Source organism: Zootoca vivipara, chromosome 6 (assembly GCF_965207765.1).
Source record: "Zootoca vivipara chromosome 6, rZooViv2.hap1.1, whole genome shotgun sequence".
Lineage (NCBI taxonomy): Eukaryota > Metazoa > Chordata > Lepidosauria > Squamata > Lacertidae > Zootoca > Zootoca vivipara.
In genome coordinates this window covers 56087852-56101206 of record NC_142589.1, presented here as the reverse complement: position 1 = coordinate 56101206, position 13355 = coordinate 56087852, and the positions used below count along the sequence as shown (strand labels likewise).

The window sequence follows — 13355 nt, the reverse complement described above, 5'->3', positions numbered from 1 at the left end:
TATATATATATCTGTCTTGCTTTTTACAGATCCCAGCTGAGTGTGTATCTTTATACCTCCAAACCACAGAACTGCAGGTGGTTCTAGAAATGGGTCTTGCTGTGATTAATACTGTATATAGCCTTAGCCTGGAATCCCAGCTCCACTCTCACTTCCAGAGGTTGTTGTGGGGTGTGTGGCATAACACAAAACAGGTGTCATATTTAAAAGAGCAGAAAAGGGCAGGAACCCGAAATGGTGTTGGCATGCTTCTCCACCAATGGAAAAATGGCTCATACCTCAATCACCACTACACAGAGAGAAGCTCTTTGCACCTTTCCACTGTTTGGAATGGGAGTGTGAATTTCCAATCCTGGCACCCAACAAACATGGGCATGCTCAGCGTGTGTCCTACCCCCTTTCAACTTTCATTTACCTGACTGCATGGTTAAAAAAGGCTCTTGGTGGAATCACTTCTCACCGTTCTCTCTTTCCTTTCCTTCTCTGGACAGTCTTCATCATAAAGGTTAAATTTCTATTTTGTTTACTTTTTAAATGAAACTCAATTTCCTGAAATGCTCTGATCTTGTATCTGCTGCTTTCTGAGCGCCTGTCATTGGCACTCCGGTACAATAATGAAACAAACTACTGTAAAATTAAAAGCTGTCTTCCTGTATATTTGGAAAGTGTGCAGATTTCTGTGCCAGTTCCGTCAGACAAATAAATTGCCTATCCTCCGGCAGCATAGATCCAGGGTTGCAGTGGAAAATGGTTCTCATGGCACATATAAGCTGAATTCCAACCTGACTCCCCAATCACCATGTTCTGAATGGCTTATTATTTTAATATTGAGAAATAACCCTCAGGTGAATATTAAGGCATGTATTCTGAGCAATCATGGTAACATATGGGAGAAGATAGATGTCCACTGTAATGGTGCCCTTGTATGCTGATGCACAGGCTCTTTGGTGAGTGGGCAATGGGGTCACATCAATGCTAACAAACAGTCAAGGCAAATGACATTGATACAGGGGGCAATGAGAAGAGAGGTTCAATAATAATAATAATAATAATTTATTATACCCCGCCCATCTGGCCAGGTCTCCCCAGTCACTCTGGGCGGCTTCCAACAGAAAAATAAAACACAGTGATCTATTAAACATTAAAAGCCTCCCTAAACAGGACTGCCTTCAGATGTCTTCTAAAAGTCTGGTAGTTGTTTTTCTCTTTGACATCTGATGGGAGGGCGTTCCACAGGGTGGGCGCCACTACCGAGAAGGCCCTCTGTCTAGTTCCCTGCAACTTGGCTTCTCACAATGAGGGAACCGCCAGAAGGCCCTCAGTGCTGGACCTCAGTGTCTGGGCAGAACGATGGAGGTGGAGATGCTCCTTCAGGTATACTGGACCGAGGCTATTTAGGGCTTTAAAGGTCAGCACCAACACTTTGAACTGTGCTCGGAAACATACTGGGAGCCAATGTAGATCTTTCAAGACCGGTGTTATGTGGTCTCGGCGGCCACTCCCAGTCACCAGTCTATCTGCCACATTCTGGATTAGTTGTAGTTTCCGAGTCACCTTCAAAGGTAGCCCCACGTAGAGCGCATTGCAGTAGTCCAAGCGAGAGATAACTAGAGCATGCACCACTCTGGCGAGACAGTCTGCAGGCAGGTAGGGTCTCAGCCTGCGTACCAGATGGAGCTGATAGACAGCTGCCCTGGACACAGAATCTTCAAAGGAAGATTTAAGGTCCTTGGGCGTCTCAAGGGTCTATTCATGCATCTTTCAGGGGACCAGAAATCCCTATGCACACCCCTTCTTGCTGCTTGTTTTAAAATCTTGAAGGGATTGCCTGCTCAAAGCTTTATGTTTAAGTGATGTAAGCAGTGCTTTTTAAAAAGAAAAAGAAAAAAAGGTGCCAGTACTCACCATGAAATAAGTGCCACAGTTTTAACATTGGGGTGTGTGTGCTGGTACTGTGTACCCTTGAGTACCCCCAGGAAAAAAACACTGGGTGTAAGACCAGTAAAAGTTACATTGCTTTCTCTTTGGTGGCTCCAAAGCTATAGAACATTTGCCTAGTCTTCTAGACATTAAGCCTTCTTGTTCAGATGAGCTTTTTGGAAGCTATAATGTCATTTGTTCCCAATGTCTATTATTCTCATTGCTTTGTTTTGCATAAGATGTATTGAGCTGTATTATGATATATAACTATATTTTATAAATTACATTGGTGTTAATTATATATTTTTTTATCTCTCTCTTTAAAAGGCTTGTTTTATTTAACTGTAATATTAATTCAATTATGTATTTCAGTAAGAATACTGATCCTGCAGTTGTGGCTCCAAGTCCAATACAGTGGGACCTCGGTTTACAAACACCTCGGTTTATGAACGCCGTGGACCCATCTGGAATGGATTAATCCACTTTCCATTACTTTCAATGGGAAAGTTCGCCTCAGTTTATGAATGCTTCAGTTTATGAACAGACTTCCGGAACCAATTACACCCATGCTTCGGGTTAAGTACGCTTCAAGTTGAGCATTCCGCGGACCCATCTGGAACGGATTAATCCACTTTCCATTACTTTCAATGGGAAAGTTCGCTTCAGTTTATGAATGCTTCAGTTTATGAACAGACTTCTGGAACCAATTGTGTTCATAAACCGAGGTACCACTGTATCCAATAGTAGACATTAGATCGTGAGCTACTATAAGTTTTTGGAGAGGATGTGATTTAAATTTGTTAAATGCGCTGATTATTACTTCAAGAGGCTGTGCTGTTTGCAATGGGCTATGTAATGGCAGCTTCTTAAGTATTTAGGGGCAAAAACCTTTAGGCTTTTATGAGTGAAGATCAACATCCTGTCTTTTATGCAGAAGGCAGAAGCTGATTTCCCAGACTATCCAAGAAACCTGCACACACAATGCAATTTCAGTAGTCTAGTAGCCTCAAGATTATTGTGAAACGAATCCATTTCATCCAAGAACAAGGTTATTGCAATTTCATATATCCTGGAGTATCAGAATATGATTTCTGATGCATCTAGATTTGGTGAAATAGGTCTCCCTCTAATTAGACAAGAGATTTGTGTGTAAATTGTCAAACTAAGTTTTAGATTGTTCAGAAAAAAGAATGGGAAAAAACCCTCCCTTGTGTGATTGACCTAGTGTAGCCTTACTTAACCACCATATTTTCACATTTGGAGCCAAGATTTTGTAATTGCAGCCATTATTTCTAATTACAACCCTTGTTTTCTAACAAAAGGACCAAAGCTGGTTGTCAAACAAGAATTCTTGCCGTTCTCTGGCTGTTTGCTGCTGCAGAGTCCATTTGGTAAAAGGACATTGTTCATGGAACAGCATAAAAGTGTGTTGTAATCTGCTAGGTTTAAACACAGCATGTGAGCCAAAGGGTTGAAATGAAAGTGAGCCAAATACCAATTAGGAAACAAGGCATCATTTATTTAAATAGCATGGCTAACCATAAGGAAAGGTTCTTCTGCTGCGGAAAGACTCCACTACTTACTCTCCTCTATCAAGACTGTTAAGGGGCACATTTCATGTAAACTGCTATTGCAATGAGATGCTCACAATTCCTCTAACCTAGTTAGTTTTAAGTCTACGAATAGCTGACAAAAGCTACATAGCAACACAAACAGCTTGCTTGGTAGCCAATTATTATTTCCAAAATAAAGTAACTTGAGGTCTGAAGGCACATAAGAACAAGAGGATATTTGGGAGGGGGGAATTTCTGAGCTTTTTTTTAATTAAAAAAACACATTTCCCCAGTCTGCCATTGCATGAAAGAGTTGGTTACCATGAAGGGGTGTGGTGTGTTTTTTTTAAGGGAGAGCAAAAGTGATGTTTGACCACAGTTTCTCATCTGACTCTAAAATCTCCCAATTCTAATGCCCAGAGATTCCAGCAGTCAGTAAAATCTTTAACTTTGGATAAGCATTGGTTGGTTTTTTTTTTGGTGAAAAATATATTTTATGAAAAGTAAACAATTGATGCTTCAGTAACATTAAAGAAAAGTCACTGATTCCAGTATATTAAAAAGGTATACTCCCTCTCCCTTGCCCCTGGCCAAGTTTCACATTACGTACAATAGAAATGGAAGAAACTAGAGTTTTTCTCATTTGGACAAAAATGTAATTACATCATAATACACAAATTGGTGTGTGTGTGTGTGTGTGTGTGTGTGTGTGTGTGTATCACATAGAACTGATTTTTCAGTTATTTTTAGATGCAAGAGTGCCTGATATTTTTTGCTGCAGACAGAATAACTAAGGTTCAGTATTGTTCAGCTCCAATGTTCACCTGGGAGCAAGTCCCAGTCAATTTATGGGGCTTGCTACAGAGTAGGCATAAACAGAATTTCAATGTTAATTCCATTTTAGAACTCCACCCTTCATATCCACCCCTCCACATTCTTTCCCGTTTTAACCTACACTTATGACAAAGAGGCGAATTCACACAAGTTCCGTTGAACTTAACAATAGGAGCAGTTCCACATTTTTTGCACAGCTGCTGGAATTTCCTGGTGGAATATGCACTTGCACATGTTGTTGAAAGGATAATAATTCATTCCTAACGAACAGAAGAGGTGTGGAAATAATCCACCCATTATTTGCCCACAGCAATGGAAAGACTGAAGCATTATTTTGAAATGTATTTTGCTGAACACAGATGACAAAATCAACTTCCCTTTAGAATATTGAGGCAAACATACACACAGCCACACATGCTTGGATCATTGTCTTTGAAACAAAACAAAAACAAAATATCATTATGAACGGTTGAACCCCACTGGAGGAAAAAAAAAATATAGTCAAAATATTAACAACAATGAAAAAATAATCATTCATGACTAGTCACAAGGACCAGAACTTTGGCGAATCCCAATGGAGTCCTTTGTGGAAGAAAACCTGTCAGTGCTTCAGCCTAAAGGCCCCTTCATGTTTTTGGGCTGATACATTGGCTGTTCCAGAGGCATCATGCCAAAGCAATCTGAAGGGTTGCAGTGACCTGTTTTTCCAGGCGGCCCTGTAATCCCTGGGGGTCCTGGGATGCCTGGGATGCCCTGCTGTCCCATAGGTCCCGGAAGACCAATCTTGCCATACCCTGGTGGTCCTTGGATCCCTGCCGAGAAAAAATGAGAAAGAGGGTCATTTCATAAGCTTCATGTTTTGTGCTTTCCACTTTCTGGAAGGGCAGGAGCTTCTGGGAATAAGTCTCACATCCTTCCCACCTCCTTCACAGTCCTTACTGCTTGGGCAAGCTGCAGTCCCTTCTGAGGAGGCCCACCTCCTCATTACTATAGCTACTCTCCATGTCACTTGCCCTCTCCCTCTGGGTCAAATCTGCACAACCAGAAGTGGAGGGCGAGGCTTTATCTCCATTCATCATTGCTTGCATGCTTGGGGAGGGCAAGTGAACAGGCAGTGAGAGCATGGAGGAGGAAGAAGGCCAGGAATCTCTAAGGAGGTAAAGGTAAAGGGACCCCTGACCATTAGGTCCAGTCATGACCGACTGTGGGGTTGCGGCGCTCATCTCGGGTTATTGGCCGAGGGAGCCAGCGTACAGCTTCCGGGTCATGTGGCTAGCATGACAAAGCCACTTCTGGCGAACCAGAGCAGCACACGGAAACACCGTTTACCTTCCCGCTGTAGCGGTTCCTATTTATCTACTTGCACTTTGACGTGCTTTCGAACTGCTAGGTTGGCAGGAACTGGGAACGAGCAATGGGAGCTCACCCCATCACAGGGATTTGAACCGCCGACCTTCTGATCGGCAAGCCCTAGGCTCTGTCGTTTAACCCACAGTGCCACATTTATATCTCTATAAAGTTACAGAAAAAGAACTCACCCTTACATTCCATATTAACTAATTCACTCTTATGATGTGCGTGTGTATGTGTGTATACACATACCCAAATCAAGTAAACAAGTTGCTTTAAAAAGGATGCCTGTTATGGTGCAGGAAGAAAAGGAGGACTCAGGAAACCAGGACTTATGTTCACAAGTGGTGGGGGTGTAAATATGTACATTTAAAAATTATCTTTATTTTTGGCAAAGGGTTTTTAAGGAGATAACAGAAATCACTGGGTTAAGGTTGACAGAAAGTCCAGAGGTAGCATTATAATCATTTACGGTGGGGTGGAAGGTTCACAGGCTATGAAGGACTTGCTCACAAATTTATTGACAGCTGCACAAGTTATTATAGCTAAGAAGTGGAAGGGGCAAGGTGAATATAAAATGGAAGAGTGGTATAAAGAGGTGTGGGGGTATAGCTGTTAATGATAAATTAACATGAGCTATTAAGGTAAGATGGGGAATTTGCAGCAGAAATGATTTTGAGGAGATATGGAAGGTATTTGTAGAATTTGTACTGTTAAAATGGAAAGGGGGTCAAACCATCGCAAGAGGTGTTGAAATTTTGGGAGGTTGGATAGTTGCAATGGAATGGTCTTGAGGGGGGAGTACACACATTTTTATTTTATTTATTATTATTACTATGTCAAAATATAAATAAAATAATAATAAAAAGAAAAAAAAGGCGGCCTGTACCTTGAGGACCCGGAGGGCCAGTCTCTCCCATGATTCCAATCCCTTTGTCTCCCTTTTCACCTTTGGCTCCTGGCTCACCTGCACCAAGAGAAAGAAAAAGGAATAGAAGCTGCAAGGTGATTGATCCACCATCAGCACCTACAGAATTGTCTCCATGTATCAGAAGCACAGAGCCTTGTTCTCATTGCATTAGGTTGCTGCTAATGTAGGTCTTTTATGATACTGAAGGCTAATGCTCGTGTCTTCTCAATAGCTAAACACAGGTCAGTTTCATGCCAAATTGGGTAGATGTAATTGCTAGCAAGGAGAAGGAATAAATCATTCACTGCAAGAATACCTAGAACATCCTACAGTCCAAATCCTTAGGCTGTCATTGAAATGAGCAAAAACAAATTAATCTGCAGGGTGTAAGAGGCCCTCTGAGCCTGTCACTATCAGGGACAGAAATGGAAGTGCATACCTCTCATTCCAGGCACACCTTGTCGACCCTCTCTCCCAATCTGTCCTGGCATTCCTGGGGGACCCGGAGACCCTTGCCGTCCAGGTGTACCATCTTTACCAGGAGGTCCTGGTCTTCCTGGCTGGGCAGCCACTTCCACTGGGAACTGCATCCGGGAGGTGTAATATGCCATCCGCTCTGCAGGAGGAGATAAAGAGGGAGCAGTGTTTGCTTTGCTGTTTTTCATCTGGGAGGGTTCATTTTGGAACTTGAGCCCAGTGGATTCTCCTAGCATCCCAGGCTAGTGGCAGGGAAGGTTGTCCACCCACAACAGGCGCCTTCTATTGGGTAACTTATGGGAAATAGACAGATAGTAACCAGGGAGAGGACCTTCTTAGTTGTGGCACCCCATATATGAAATCTGCCATGCAAGTGAAGCTCGCTTAAACTGGTTTTTATTTGTTAATTGAATATTCGTATGCTACATTTCTGGGAAGCTCAGAGCTGTTCACAATAGCAAGAATACTATATATATATATATATATATATATATATATATATATGTGGTACTAAGCAAAAGACTTTTAAAAAATGCTCAGGCATTCAAGCCTGTTTTATGGCTGATCTAAGTTCTGTATTTATGACTTTTGCTGGATTATACTGACTACTGAATTTTATGGCTGCAGCTCCTGTGATTTTGTATTGTCCTTTTATTGAATTTTATCCTATCTGTTTTATTATTTTAAAATTGTACAATGCCCTGAGAACCTTGAAGGGTGGTTTATATACCCACTAGAAATAAATAAATCCCAGGTTGGGTCTCAGCTAGGGGAATGATGGAAGAAGCTTCTGTTCTAGAATGTGTACTGTGATATATAATGCTGAGAAAGGGGAAGCAGAGAGGAGCTTTAGCCTTTTAAAGCCATATCCACAATATCAACCGTGGATGATGAATCCATGGAGGATAAGGCTATTAATAGATGCTAGCTACAATTACGGCGTTCTGCCACCAATGTCAGAGGCAGTATGTCTCTGAATACCATTTTCTGGGGACTGCAGGCAGGTAGGGTGCTGTTGTGCTCAGGCTTCCCAAAGGCAGGGCTGGCCGGCAACTGGGAGAAAAGGATGCTTGGCTAAGAGGGTCTTTTAAGTTTTTAACGGAAGCTACTTTGGCTCCAGTGAAGCAATCATAGGGACAAAGAAATACAGTAAGCCACCTTACACTGTGTCAGTTCATTAATCCATGTACCTCAATATTTCTTGCACTGACTGGCAGTAGCTCTACAGGTTCTCAGATAGGAATCTGTTCCAGGCCTGCCTAGAGATGTCAGGGATTTAATAGAACTTGGGACTTTGCCTGGAAAGCAGATGGTCTACTACTCAGTCACAGTCCTCCATGGCTTTACCTCCCTCTCCTTCAACCTGGGAACGGTAGGCTAAATTATATGTATACAGGGATTTATTTTTGTCCATTCACAAGTTTAAATCCTTGTTATTTGTTCGGGAGCCATGAGAAACAAGCTCGTAAAAATCAGGGCAGGTGCAAGAATGTATCCAGCAGCATATTCTTCTGCACATGACTCGCTGAGATGAAGAGAATCTGCACAGGTCTCTCACTCTACTGCTCTTCACAGTACCCTACAGAAATCTGACCACCAAGGTAGCCACATCATCTTGCATCATGGTAGGGCTGCCACTGCTTAAAAGATTTGTCCAACTTATCCAATAAGGAAGGAACAGCTACAGCTCAGTCTGCTCAATGGTGCCAAATGGCAAAGCCATGAGATGATATTTCTGTGCGGTAGAAGTCAAAGGTGGAAAAGGTGGAGTTTCAAAGCTGTGCCAAGAGCTCATTCTTTATCAAACACCATGCTTGTAAAGATTCTAAAAAGCCCAAACACATTGCGGTCGAAGACAACCTTCTTCTGGGGCGCTTACTGGGAATACGGTCCTTTTCTCTATCAAAGCAGCATCTCTCCCCCCCACTCAATATGGCTGCCACTACCACCCCAGCAATGTTTGCCACTAACCATCAAACATTTTGTTCAGTTCTTGTCTGATGAACCTCCGAATTTCATCATAATTGATGGCATCCGCCTAGAAAGAAAAATGAGGAGGAGAAAAGCCAGAAGTCATTCTCTGTCCTAGCAGGAAAGAGACACACTGGCAGAGAAAACGCTAACCCTGCAGAGTCTGTTACTTTTGTAGTCCTCTAAATAGTCTGTGCCAAGAACCTTCCCATGGTATATCCTAAGCAATTTTCAGCATTAATAGTTTCTTCCCCTTACTCTGCACCTTTTTCAGGCAACCCATTCCATTGGATACCTGTCCCTTAGCTGTCACTCATTTGCTGTCAAATCAGGTGGGTCATAAAGCCTTCACCAATCCAGTGCCTTCCAGATGTTTTGGAATACAACTCCCATCAGCCCCAGACAACACTCTAAGAAATTTAGAAAGGTGACTTCTCAGTCACAGGCCCTGGGTTTGACCTGCTCTCACCGCACACAGTATTAGGCAGAATTTTATACAGTGGTACCTCAGGTTACAGATGCTTCGGGTTACAGACGCTTTGGGTTACAAACTCCACTAACCAGGAAGTGGTTGCTCCAGGTTAAGAACTTTGCCCCAGGATAAGAATGGAAATTGCGCGCCAGCGGAGCAGTGGCAGCAAGAGGCCCCATTAGCAAAAGCACGCCTCAGGTTAAGAACCATTTCAGGTTAAGAACGGACCTCTGGAACGAATTAAGTTCTTAACCCGAGGTACCACTGTACTACTGATTTGTTTTCCCTTTTTGCATTTGAGCCCTTCTGTTTAAGGAGCTCAGAGCAGCTTTTTAATTCCACAGAAACTCTTTTAAGTAGGTTGAAAGTAGTGACATAAGTACCCAGCTGAGTGAGGTCTTTCCCCTCTATATTGCATTAATCAGAATCAAGTCTTAGTATGGGGCTGGATTTGGGACTTCTGCTGTATGTACAGCATCTGGTTTTGTATTACATTGTAATTAATCAGTTATGTCTCTTTTTATTAAAGTTGGCCTACAGCCAAACACTTCACCCCTACTGACAGCACCAACCCCTGCTTGGAAACCTTGCCTGGCATTCCAGTCTCCCATTGTGCCCCTCAAACAGTAGCCACACACTCCCCATCTCTTACCATGGTTCCAGGCAATCCTGGGTTCCCTGGACTTCCTGAGGGACCGGGAGGACCAGGCTGCCCTCTCTCCCCAGAGGGGCCGCGTGGCCCAATAGGACCCATCTCGCCACTCTTTCCTGGCCCTCCTGGCATCCCAGCTCTGCCTTTCTCACCAGGGTGTCCTCTCTCCCCTACAGACCCTGGTTCACCCTGGAAGAAAAGAGATGTCCATGAGTCATTTTCACGGGATTGGAGACTAATACTAAGATCTCAGCCATCACACTTACCTTTGGTCCAGAGGGTCCAGGAGGGCCTGGTTTTCCTGCTGCACCCTAGTGAGAGGGAAAAGGGAAGCAATAACCATGGAGATAAAGACTCACCATGCTTTGCCCCACAGACATGCTCAGGGCAGGCTTCATCTGGCACTGCCCCCCCCCAACCTGCCAAAGAGGGAAGGTCTTCAAGAAGACTGCAGAGACCACAATTACCATACCTCTTTGCCCACTTGTCCGTCTGAGCCTGACTCGCCCTAGGAATCAACCGGGGGCGGGGGCGGGGAGAGAGAAGCAAAAGGTTATTTTCTTTTCATTTTGAATCTAGGCCCATAAATCATGGTTTGTAAAGATCTCATATTCTTCTCATATGGGCTTTGTGCATCACCAAATGCGCTACATGGCTACGCTGGGATTTGAACTTGCATACCCTAGTCCAGACCCAACATTCAACGAACTGGACTATGCTGGCCCTTAAAAGGCAAACAAAAGATTGGCTGCACAGTTTTTCAGCAGACTGATCTCAAGGCATTCCAATTCCAACCCGCCACACTTACCGGTGGGCCTGGGTGACCCGGTGGGCCTGGCTGGCCTGGAATCCCACTGAGACCTCTTTCCCCAGGCGATCCCCTCTCACCCTTCAGCCCCTGGGGAGAGAAGGTTTTAGGCATCAAATACCTCTAGAAGCAGCCAAGAAGATGCAGGAAAGAAGATGATGTTGGGCTCCAACTCAGTCCCAGCCAACATGGCCAATGGTCAGGGATGATGGGAGTTGGAGAGCATCAATATGTCTACCCCAATGTAGGCCTCTGTAGTGTCTAGCTAATTCCAGAGTCAACTCTGGAATAAGGACTCTCCCCCAAGGCTGTGTTCAGAGCAATGCGGGCTGACTCTCAGTAGATTTTGTATACAGCCATACCTCGGGTTCCAAACACTTCAGGTTCTGTGTTTTCGGGTTGCGCACTGCGCCAAACCCAGAAGTACCAAAACGGGTTACTTCCAGGTTTCGGTGCTCGTGCATGCACAGAAGCACCAAATCACAACCCACGTGTGCACAGACATGGCGCTGCGGGTTGTGAACACTGCAGGTTGCGAACGTGCCTCCTGCACGGATCACGTTCACAACCTGAGCATCCATGCACGGATCACGTTCACAACTCGAGCATCCACTGTATATGGGACTTCTCTCACAAAACCTCCAACATGCAGTTTCACTGTAGTTTATCTCCCACTTTGTTCCCTAGAAACTGGTAGTCAGAGGTACATAGTGGTACATAGGAATATTACCCTCATCCATTCTATCCCCCCCCCCTTAAAGTCATCCAATTTGGTGGCCATCACCACATTTGGTGGTAGCCAATTCATTATAATTCAACTATACACTGCATGAACAAGCCCGTCCTTTTGTGAGTCCTCAATCTTCCAACATTCAGCTTCGTAGGGTGACCCTGGGTTCTAGTATTATGAGAGAGGGAGAAAAAGTCTCTCTACCAACTTTTTCCATAATTCTATACACCTCAATGATGTCCCCGTTTTTTCTAAACTAAAACCGCCAAACACTACCCTCTCTGCTTAAGTATCATTTTGGTTGCCTCTTTCCAGCTCTGCAATATTATTTTTGAGATATGATGACCAAACTGCACATGGTATGCTAAGTGTTGCTGCACCATAGCTTTCTATAGTGGCATTATGACATTGGCTGCTTATTTATGTGAAATGGAAGCTGACCATTTCTCTAGCAGCAGCTGCCAACAGGGAGCCAACAGTAGCAGGAATGATACTCACAACTCCGGAAAGTCCTGCTGGGCCTGGCTGGCCAGGGCTTCCAGGGGGACCCTGAAGAGGCAGGGAAACACAGCAAGTTTAATAACAGGATTAACCAGGGAATGCAGTACAGACAGAAAACTGATGGGGAAACACACACTAGGGGTTTTTTATTTAGGAATTTATTAGTGCTTTACCCCTGCCTTTTGGTTCATAAAAAGACCCACAAGGCAGCTCAGATATTCTGAAATGCTACCTAAAATCCAAATTAAAAATGTGTCCAAAATCAACTATAAAGCAGAGCGGAATAATTATGCCAGCAGTAAAATTTTAAAACGATAACAGAGCTGAGATTCTAAGTGCTCTTTTATTGCACTTTTGCGAAGCTACATTTTTCATTCACTCTCTCACATCGCTCACTGACTGTGGACCAGATGAGGCTTGTTGTTCACAGGTCTGTCTCACTCACATGGGGGAAGATGGATCTTTATTTATATCAAGTGGGGGACACGGGTGAAGGGAGCCAAGCTCTCCTCTTGTCTTTCATCCCTGTGCTCCACTACCCACTTTTCACCTTTTCTCACTTGTGGTATTGGAGTCAGTTTGGGGAGAAGAGCACCCAAAGCAACTGTGTATGATAAGGCCAGTGGCGGAGAGCAGGCGGGGGTGGGACTGGTGCGTGTCCTGGAGCCGTGGCGTGCCGCCTGCAGAGGCATGGCGTGCATCCTCGGGGTGTGGTGCCCAGTGCGGGCGGGGGGCAGCTGCGATGGCACCCCACCGGGATCGTGCTGCTGGGGCTGGTACGCTTCCCCTGCACTCCTCTTCCTCCGCCAGTGGATAAGGCAAGGCAGGATTTGGCTCCCTTTTGCTTTATGCCCCTTCTAATGTACAGATCAATCCAGCCCTGCTCTATATGCGAGTGTTGCAGCCATGTGAAGAAATAAACGTGGCTGCCTCCCAAATCGAGTTTGGTCCTAAAGGTGATTCTATTTTGTGTGTGGTTTTATATCCCACTTCTAAACTACCAAAGAGCTTCACAGCCTCCAGTACATTCAGCTCTCCGATAACCCATCTATCCATGCTGGAGCCAAAAGTTGGCCAAGGCTATGCAATGAACTCAAAGTCAAGATGGGACTTGCATTTGGCTTTCCAAGATCCAACTTTCTAGCAGATTTTCACTGTCCAAACTTGACATGCAGAA

At 44.2% G+C, this 13355-nt stretch overlaps 1 protein-coding gene across 6 annotated transcripts in view; it reads right to left on the bottom strand.

Moving 5' to 3' along the window:
• Positions 1 to 3418: 3418 nt before the first annotated feature.
• Positions 3419 to 13355, bottom strand: part of COL16A1 (collagen type XVI alpha 1 chain) — a 129851-nt gene continuing 119914 nt past the window's right edge. For all 6 annotated transcript variants that reach the window (XM_035121180.3, XM_035121183.3, XM_035121185.3 and 3 more), the window contains 9 exons: positions 12176 to 12226; positions 10948 to 11037; positions 10612 to 10647; positions 10406 to 10450; positions 10140 to 10328; positions 9016 to 9082; positions 7007 to 7183; positions 6547 to 6624; positions 3419 to 5119 (listed from right to left, as the gene is read on the bottom strand). In XM_035121180.3, coding sequence (XP_034977071.3) covers positions 4917 to 5119; positions 6547 to 6624; positions 7007 to 7183; positions 9016 to 9082; positions 10140 to 10328; positions 10406 to 10450; positions 10612 to 10647; positions 10948 to 11037; positions 12176 to 12226 — 936 coding nt within the window. In that variant the 3' untranslated portion in view covers positions 3419 to 4916. The remainder of the gene's footprint in view (positions 5120 to 6546; positions 6625 to 7006; positions 7184 to 9015; positions 9083 to 10139; positions 10329 to 10405; positions 10451 to 10611; positions 10648 to 10947; positions 11038 to 12175; positions 12227 to 13355) is intronic.